The 9695-nt window shown below is 39.3% G+C and overlaps 2 protein-coding genes across 3 annotated transcripts; one reads left to right on the top strand and one right to left on the bottom strand.

The window, feature by feature from the left end:
* Positions 1-1559: 1559 nt before the first annotated feature.
* On the bottom strand, positions 1560-3553 carry cfap126 (cilia and flagella associated protein 126). Its single transcript, XM_036592174.1, has 5 exons — positions 3467-3553; positions 3299-3361; positions 2327-2398; positions 1981-2151; positions 1560-1860 (listed from the first exon to the last, which is right to left on the bottom strand). Exons 1-5 carry the CDS (start codon positions 3491-3493, stop codon positions 1567-1569), a joined length of 627 nt encoding a protein of 208 aa, XP_036448067.1. The 5' UTR covers positions 3494-3553; the 3' UTR covers positions 1560-1566.
* A 217-nt stretch (positions 3554-3770) lies between these two features.
* On the top strand, positions 3771-9228 carry ccnq (cyclin Q). 2 transcript variants are annotated; one of them, XM_036592172.1, is made up of 5 exons: positions 3771-4238; positions 4989-5172; positions 5271-5403; positions 6644-6862; positions 8392-9228. In XM_036592172.1, the coding sequence occupies exons 1-5, from the start codon at positions 4106-4108 to the stop codon at positions 8479-8481; spliced, it is 759 nt and encodes a 252-aa protein (XP_036448065.1). In that variant the 5' UTR covers positions 3771-4105; the 3' UTR covers positions 8482-9228. The 2 variants fall into 2 exon arrangements, with proteins under 2 accessions (XP_036448065.1, XP_036448066.1); XM_036592173.1 differs by having other exon boundaries at positions 3796-4238; positions 5118-5172.
* The last annotated feature ends 467 nt before the right edge of the window (positions 9229-9695 follow it).

Genomic DNA, 9695 nt, shown 5'->3' on the forward strand with positions numbered 1-9695 from the left:
CAGATGGCTGGATTGAAATCTTTGCTTTAACAAGGGTCCTTGAATATTGATGCTAAGAGTCTGTGACTGACTTTCAAGAACTCTCAGCACACCTCCAGTTCCCAAGGGTTACTGTGTCTGCTGGTAGCGTTACAAAACGACTCATTTTGCTTCCAAGCACTAAAAACGATTTACCGATGACTAGTGAAACCGGCTGATGCTCTGTTCCTGAGGGACTACAGGCGTGCTAGTGCTTTATGTAAAACAGTTCCATTCAGCAGATAAATAAAGAACGTTGAAAGGACTTTACTGTGGCTTTATTGTTGTTTTTTTCCATCTGTCTTTTTTAAATCACTGTCAAACAATGTTCAGTTTATTGTAAGATAAATATCTTGGTTATCTGCTCTCGCAAACCATTTAAAATTCAGGTAAAAACTATGGTGGCCTATATGTATGTATGCATGTGTGTATGTATGTATATTATGACTGCCGGTAAACAAGCATGAGACTTGCACATTTTACAGCTCTGTGTTACATCAATAGAGAAACAGGATTCAGCACAGGGTCAGTATGTAATATAGAGTACTGTGCAAATGTCCATCCTTTCTTTAATTTCCAGTTAAACTCACAACACCTAAACATAATTTAATTTTTTTCTAGTGTTTAGTGTGTCTACCCTTTGCCTTTAGCACAGCTTCCACTCTTTTCAGTTTTTCAAAGTTCAGTCTTAGATGTTGGTTTTATTTTATGCTTCATGATCCAAGTAACCCCAATTACAAATTCAGACTCATCAGTCCAAAAACCTCACTCCACATCTCAGATGTCCAGTTTCGTTGTTCTACTTTGGTGTCCTTTTCTCTGCAATAGCTTCTTGACAGTTACACATCCTTTCAGATCCATAGCATTGTGTTCTCACAGTGGAAAGATGGACAGATTTTTGTGGCTTTTTCCAGATTTGAAGCAAGAGTAAAGATTGATTTTGTCCTATTTCCCTAACATGAAAGCTTGAACTATGTAGGTAACAGGTTTGGTGGTCTACCAGGTCGTGCATGGATGTTAGGAAACCCGTTTTATTCTATATCTTTTAATCATTTTTTGAGCTCAGTTTTGGAAGCTCTTGTATTTTTTTTATTTCCCTTTAGCTTTTCCCTTCCTTAAGCAATATTATATATAATCTTCAGCTATTTTAGATGCACATGAAAGAGGAATTTGTGAGGCAGCTGAGGTGTGTTTGGGTTGTTAAGTGTGTTAATATAGTGTCTCTTTGAAGGGGTATGTAATTTTTGGTACCATTTTTGAAAGGATTCAGCTGTAACTGGTTGGTTTTAAAATTGGAAGGATGGAAGAGTTAAAGTTACAACAGAGTGCACAAAAGAGTGGAAAAATTAGATGCTGATAGATTTAATATCATATTTAGTGTTAGAGAGTTGTATATGTTTTCTGCTTTGTTGCTTGATGCTGAAAAATGATCCCTGATTTTGCATATTGGTGTAGATCTTTAAGAATGCAGGTCTTCAAACTAATATCTAATTATTTTATTAAAGCACAGACAGGCACTATGCTTATTCTGCTAAGGTGGATGATTGGTCATTGCCCTCTTCTGCTGGTCTGGGACACTGGTCTGGACTGAGCTTGGATGGCCTTCGCCAGGGGTCCAGACTCAATTTGGTCTTGTTGGGAAGTGGGTCTAGAGTCAGCCTTGTTTTGCTGAGAGGCTGGTCTAGACTCAACATGGCTTTGCTGGGTGACTGGTCTAGACGGAGCTTGACTCTGTTGAGTTCCAGGCCTGGACTGAGCTTGACTGGATGGCTTCTCTGGAATGGGTTCTTGACCATCTGGAGCAGGAGTGCCCACTGGATACTGCAGCTCCTCGTCAGTGTTCTGAAAAAATACAGACTGATTACTCAATTCAGTGTCTGAATTATTAGTAGAGAATTTACCACAGTAAAAATTGGCTCTGTGTACCTTATCACATGTTCTGTTGGGGGCTCTGCTACTTACATGTCCTTCATGAGGCCTATCAGTAGCTGACTGGACCAGGCGCTGGGACTGCCCCCAAGCCTTGAGGCGCTCCTGGCCCTCCAGGGAGCGAGCTGTAGGGTTTATATGAACTGGAGGGATACGTCTTGGTAAGTCCCATGTTCCCTGGAATGATGTCCAGGGGCTTCCACGCTGGCAAAGATGTAATAATGAGAAAAGAGAACGTGTTCAAGCTGAAAGGATGAATGATCATGTTGCACTGACAACAGTTATGAACTATAGTGTGGTCATTATGTAGTTTAGAACATTATGTGTATGTATAGCTTACAGTATATTTCACATTAATATCTTTAATTCAAACTTTTACCTTCACACCAGGAAGCAGATGACCTCGGTCTGTGCCTATAAATGCAGTGTGGCCCTCTGCTGCTGATGGTCTCTGAGATTGCCAGAACACATATTAGTAAACGAGTTAGTTATAAGTTAATCTTAGTTAGTTATTAGTTCATCTTAGAAAAATGTTTCTCTAAATTTCTGTATAAATCAATCGTTCATTGTAGAGCAACTTACTCACTCATATTTCTTTACAATAGAGGTGATAGGAACGAAGGCCGCATTGTCCGCCTCACAAAAATAGCCATTTTATTTGCTATTTATATCTAAAATGACCTACAAACGTCTTCTGAAAATGTATAGTTATATATAATAATGTAAGGTTAATAATGTAAATCTGAAAAAAGAAAATATGATCTCAACTCTTAAAGCGATGTCTCAGGCATCAGACAATTGTATTCGTACCCAATTCTTGTAGTGCATTTCTGTTTGGACGTCTGGTTCCTATCACCAACGCTCTGAGCAGTTCTGACTCGGTCAGTTTCTCTAGAAACTTCTCTAGTGCACTTCGTCAGACCACTCTGAATGACTTTGTTTATCCTAAAGACTGAATTATACAGATGGTATAATTAAACGGTGGAATTCTCATTTAGTTTACTTATAACAAAACATTACATAGCTTTAACCATAGATATAGGTTACATACCTATGTATGTATACCTATGTATATACATACCCATGTAACAATGTAGCGTTCTATCTATGTATATACATACCTATGTAACTATGTATATCTATGTATATACATACCTATGTTACTATGTAGCGTTCTATCTATGTATATACATACCTATGTATGTATACCTATGTATATACATACCCATGTAACTATGTAGCGTTCTATCTATGTATATACATACCTATGTATGTATATCTATGGCTTTAACGTATTTCAGTCCTGTGTTGTAAACGGATAACTGGAACAAACAGCCTTAACTTAACCAACCTCTTTGTAATGTTTTGGTACGGTCCAGTTCTGCAGTTTATGAGACTTGAAAGCATTTTCATACTGCCAAAAAAGCCCACAAACACATTACAAAACACAAACACTGACTCGCATAGATACAAAAATAAATACTGCGAAAACTGTCTTAAATAACGATTATTTAAATACCTGGTTAGCGGTATAATTGGACGACATTTTTCGTTGCTCTGATGGTTGACAGCTCCGTCTCTTAGCAACCAGACCAACGGAAACCCCCGCAGTCTTTCAGTGCTGTATTAACGTTACGCGTTTATATCAGGATAAATAACAGGATTTTTAACTTCCAGACAACATTGCAGTGGATATGGAAATTACTGTGTAGGTTAAATAAAACAAATAATCCGAGGTGAGTGTCTTGCGCACGAAAACTTTCAACTCAACGCTCCGTCCAGCAGGTGGCGATACTCGCGGTGGTTGGATGTGGACGGCTTCTAGAGCAACGTGAGTGTAGGCGAGAAAGATGGGTGACGTCAGACTGTGCATGCTGTCCAGAAGTACATAATATATTTTTACCTTATTTATTTTATTTTTACCTGTATACAGGTATCTTTCTGCGGCAATGGGTCATTTGCGTTTAGCGAAGTGAAGTCCTGTTGCCAGTTCTTTTGAATGCTCGCTTAAAGTAACGTTCACCTGGGTTAGCGTAGCAAGCTAACATTAGCGGTCGTAATGACTGTGTGTCTGGCAGCCGCCGCGCTGCGTGTTTCGTGAATTAAACATGTCTCGTTTAAAACCGTTTAAACTGCATATCTAGTTCAGCTTTCAGACATGCAAGCGCCACGGTCTGCACCTGTGGCCGAAACAGGGGGGCTCGGTGGAGGGGAGAACGCAGCGGCTGTGGGGGATTCCAGTAATGATACTAAAACACATTTTCGAGTCTGCCGCTTCATCATCGAGACAGGTAGCTGACTCTCATTTTCCACTCTCATATTTTCTGTATTAATTAGTGGTATTATGTCTTAAAATGAGCCATTTGCCCACTGTTACCAGCACTTCCTTAGAGGTGGGCGATATGGCAAAAAATATAATATCGCGATACTTCAGGAAATTTTCACAATACTTGACGTCACGATATAAATTTTTCTCAGTCATCTGATCATGTTTAACATTACATTTACATTTACGGCATTTGGCAGACGCTCTTATCCAGAGCGACTTAAAATTTGATCAGTTTACACAGGTAGGTGAAGGTAGTGTTAGGAGTCTTGCCCAAGGACTCTTATTGGTATAGTGTAGGGTGCTTACCCAGGCAGGGGATTGAACCCCAGTCTACAGCGTAGAAGGCAGAGGTGTTACCCACTACGCTATACCAACCAGAAACAGAGCCAACAGTGTTACATTTGAAAAAAATACTATCACTAACTGTGAGCACAATGATTTTTATTCCATATTTGGCATACTGTGTTGCACTAAATCCAGTTAAATATGAATAATTTTGCCTTCTTTATAATGAAGCATGCAGTTGGTCAGCATTCTACTGAGAATATTCTCGAAATGTTCAGAAAAGCATATTGTGTTGTATTGTGACATAATTAATCATGAAAATATAATACATGTAGTCATATTGCTTAGCCCTAGGTTCTAGATTACATAATGTGGTGTGGCTATATATTACAAGCTGTAAATGTAAGTGGTGGTGGTGGTTTTTCAGGAGTGAAGTTGGGCATGCGGTCAGTCCCTGTGGCCACTGCATGTGCTCTGTACCACAAGTTCTTCCAGTCAGCCAGCTTAGAGGTCTATGAGCCATACCTAGTAGCTATGTCCTGCATATACCTTGCAGGTAAAGTGGAAGAACAGCACCTCAGGACAAGGGACATTATTAATGTCTGTCACAGGTAGGCAGCCATTCTGAGTAGTAACCTTTCTAAGCGCATTACATTTGGGATAATATATTTTGCCCTTCCTCTCAATCATGTATTTCTGTGTCTCTCAGGTATTTCCACCCTGGACGTGATCCGCTGGAGCTGGACAGCAAGTTTTGGGAGCTGCGAGACAGCGTGGTGCAGTGTGAGCTCCTCATTCTCAGACAGCTCAACTTTCAAGTGTCCTTTGAGCACCCTCATAAGGTAAGACATATTGGTTTGAACGAGTTTCCTAATGTTCTCAGCTAAAGTGGTAGTTTAGCAAACAAAAAAAAAAAGTTTCCCCCTTAAGCTAAATGAAAAGTCTTAAGTCTGCTTCTTTTGCTTTGCGCAGCTTATGAAGCTTCTGACCAGTTGGAGATGACACAATACCAATTTTTCTTTTTTGATACTCATATTAAAATTTTGAATATTGTTTGAGATCGAAGGCTTAAGATTCCACCCAGCACAGGCTCGGTTCCAGCTAACTGAAGCTTAAATAACACCCTTTTAAATGATAGCGACTCTGAGAGCACAAAATTTGAATGATTGGAGTTGAATTGGCAGCCAGAGTCAGATGTGTTCTGTAGCGTTTAGCCTGTTAGTCGTTGCTGAACCACTCTTGCTGTAGTTTTCTTAAGGATTTCCTGGTTCTGATTTAGCAACACTGCAGATGGAAAAGAAACCGTAACCAATCTCATGAGGTCACATTAGCGTGAACCATCACAGTACCGCCCTGGGAACCATTTGGCTCTACTGTGGAAAAGAGGCCATTGATACTGATATGCCATGTCTCTAAATCATCACCCAGAAGCTTTAAACCACAGAACCGCTTTGAGTTGTTAACTAAACTCAGATAGACTTTACTTTGTGGTTCCTGACAATGTTTGATATACTGTTCTCTAAAGAATAGACACAAGTGCTATGTACAGCTGAAGTCAGTAGTAAGAGGCTTCTTGTAGACTACTTTTTGTCTATGTTAAAATTATGCTGATAACACACAGATAACAGGCCTACAGTGTCAGAATCCACATTAGAAAGTTCATCTGAGATTGCCTGACCACCTATGGCTACTTTTTTCTTTTGCTAAACTTGTGCTTTGTATGCCACTCTCGTCTAAGACTGAATGATTTGGGGTAAAATATTACAATTTTTCTGACCAGTATTGTGTTTGCGATTTAAATGTGATAATTTTCTCTACACATTTTTGCCAAGAAGACCAGCACGTCTATTTTTCAAACTTGAAGCTTGAATGCTGATTGTGGTGTGCCGGACTGCCAGTTCACAAGCTTTGCTTTATTAGGTTAAATTTACCCAATTAAACCTCGTTAAGGCAGTACTGAATAATGTAACATATAATTAAAATTGCAGCTCTTGTGATTTGAAAATTGCTTACTTTTAAATTATGATTTTGATATAAAAGCAATACATTTTCAGCCATACTCTTTTCTATGTGTGGTGCCAGTACTTGCTACACTACCTGCTGTCTGTGAGGAGTTTGCTGAATCGTCATGCCTGGTCTCGGACACCCATCGCGGAAACAGCCTGGGCCCTGCTCAAAGACAGCTACCATGGGCCAGTTTGTGTCCAGCATCGACCCCAGCACCTCGCCCTCACTGCACTGTACCTCGCTCTGCACACATATGGAGTGCAGGTCCCCAGAGGGGAAAGGGAATGGTGGCAGGTGAGGACAATCACAGTTCTGTAGAAGAGAAAACCGTCTTGTCTTACTGATGTAGTTGAATTCTGGAAATCATTGTACACCATGATTCATTTGTTTTTAAGGCACATTCATTAAAAGAAAATTATGCTTTAGAGGCAGAACATTAGATCACCAAAAAAGAACAAAGATTTAGGATAATGATTTTTAAGACGAAAGAGTAGTTTGTTCTAAAGTCACAAGATACACTGCAAGAACAAGCTGTTGTATTGCTGTCTCATAATGTTATTTGTCAGAATAGCTTAATAATAAGCTTAACATTCCATCTTTTTTTGTTAGTAATTTTTAGTTGAATAGCATTTTTAACATAATGTTTATCTGCCACATCTGTAGCGTAGTCATTTACCACAGACAGTATCTTTGAAAACTTTTCCTGTACCTAGAAAAGAACAGAATACTTGTAAAACACTTTAAAACACTTTTTTTTTTTTCTAGAAAAAAAAAGCCAATAGGTAGATGCCTCAGGTGGAGTATGCGACATTTCTGCAAAATGAAATCATTGTCAACAAAGTCATTCAAAGTGGTTTGATGTGAGACGCTGCATTTTAAGGAAACCTGTCAAGTCAGAACTGTTCTTATCATTGTACTGTAGTGATGGAAACAAAAACATCTGAAGAGTTTAATCCTTCTGCTGGGAGATGCTTGAAACATCTATCTGTAGCAGAAAGGTACATGCAAGATGTCGTAAGGCAAAATAGTCCCTAAAGAAAGCTAATTTTCCCAGATTTATGACTATTTTACCATTATCAACATCATGTACAAAAACTCAGAAGACACATGTAGGTCTCTGATCATTTTTAACAGTAAATGAAATGGCTATATTTGTGTTGTAGACATTGTGACTCCTGGTTTCTATCACCACCTAAGTCAGTATGTTTCTCTACAATGTAATGTCACTTCAAACCACCCTGAATGACTTTGTTTACATCTCTGTTATTGAATTATGCAGTAATTGTGAAAAATCAGTGGACTTCCCCTTTTTTAGGTGAGTCCTACTGCTTAGCTGAGTCACACTGCTGGCATTGAGATTCAGATGCAGTCCATGGTCAGGCTATTTCCGAGGATACATTTGACCATATTGTAATTGGCAGCAAAGTTTGCAGTGCCCTTATCTGCCTTCTTTGATACTCAACATGCCGACTAATCACACTTACGCAAGGTTGTGCGGAAGAGTCAAGCAGCTAAGATTGATGTACACTGAAAGTGTCTGCAGCCTCTGCTCTTCCAGATTAGTGTCAGGGCATGTGGCAAAGACAGAACTTGTGAAACTGGCTGAACCTTAAGAGAATCATGGTCATAAATATCTAAAATTGTAACAGTTTTTAAACGATGTAGATTTGGTTTCCTGGTCAGGGATGAAGTCTAGTCCTGGACTACATTTTCTTTTAATGGAGAACCTTCATTCAGAATGCTATATAGTCCAGGACTAGACTTGACCACTGCCTGGGAAACCAATTGCATGTGTTGGAATCACTAATTGTATATTTTAACAGGTTCTTTGTGAGGATGTTACCAGAACTCAAATTGAAGACATAATGACTCAACTGCTGCAGCTCTATGACATGGAGGCCAAGTGCACATGAATGCAAAGCAAATGAGGACCAAAATTCAGCATTTTTCCCCAAAGCCAAACAACTACAGACCATACAGATCATGGTCCAATTCCCAGGAAGGGTTCTTCTTGATCATCTCGTGATTTGGACCCCTGCAGTTGGATTTCAGCGCAGCTAATGAAATTAAAATGTTAAAGCAGCCGTGCCAATGTCTGCGCTGGACAGCGCTGTCAGGAAGATGCGAGGTAGGATGGAGAAGGCCGGAGTGTGTGAGTCACCAGGTGACAGTCTGAAAAACAGGCTTTAGCCACAGCACATCAATCAGCTCCCAAGCTCATGCCCTACTTTCTTCTTCTCCTACCTCGTTCCATTTTCTCCTGGAAGAGAAGAGAGAAGGAGAAAGTGAGAGAAAAAAAAAAAAGAATAAAAGGAGAGAAGTAACAGTGCCAACCGATCCCTAGAGCTGGACTGCGACTTGAGGTAAAGCAGCCAAATCTGGGGCAGAGCTTTGATATTTTATAATTTAATTACTCTCTTCCTCTCCCATTAGAATTTATCCCTGAGGTTCCCTGAAGTTACATTATAGTACAGTATAATACTGTAAATGATGGTTGCGTCAGACAGGATTGGGTTAAATCAGACTGAAAATGGACGGACAGAAGTTTTTTATAATGTGCTACAATTCATTGTTTTTTTCCAGTATTCTTTGTTTCTTTGGTTGCCATTAAAGTGTTTTCTCTAACTTCTTTGCATTAAAGGTCCCATATGGTAAAATTCTCCATGTTTTAATTTGTTTTTAATAACGTTTGTGTGGTGTCATGTAGGGCTGCGATGAATATTAAAATTAAAATTTGAGAAAGTTGATTTATTAAAATGTGCGAAAACAGAAAAGCAACTTTAATAACTGGTACTTTTACTTGTTTTTGTGAAAGTGTACACTTCTATGCATCAGTTTTTATCAGTCTGACAGAAAATATACTTTATGAAGCTAAACACTAGCAAATCACCAGTAGCGCACAGGAGCAGCACATCTAAAGATAATCTCCCTGCACATCATACAAAAACTTTATGGTTAGCATTTTTTCATGCCTATCAGATGGTCCTTTCCTGTCAAGTCCTCTGTTATCTCGACAGTAGGTCAGAGGTTGGGACTCCTATATTTCTTATTTGAAGCAATACTACAGATGAGTTTAGCACATGCTTGAGTATGAACCGGTTTTGCTTACATCGTGTCGATTCTTCAA

This window comes from Colossoma macropomum, unplaced genomic scaffold, assembly GCF_904425465.1.
Source record: "Colossoma macropomum unplaced genomic scaffold, Colossoma_macropomum, whole genome shotgun sequence".
In the NCBI taxonomy this organism is placed as follows: Eukaryota; Metazoa; Chordata; class Actinopteri; order Characiformes; family Serrasalmidae; genus Colossoma; species Colossoma macropomum.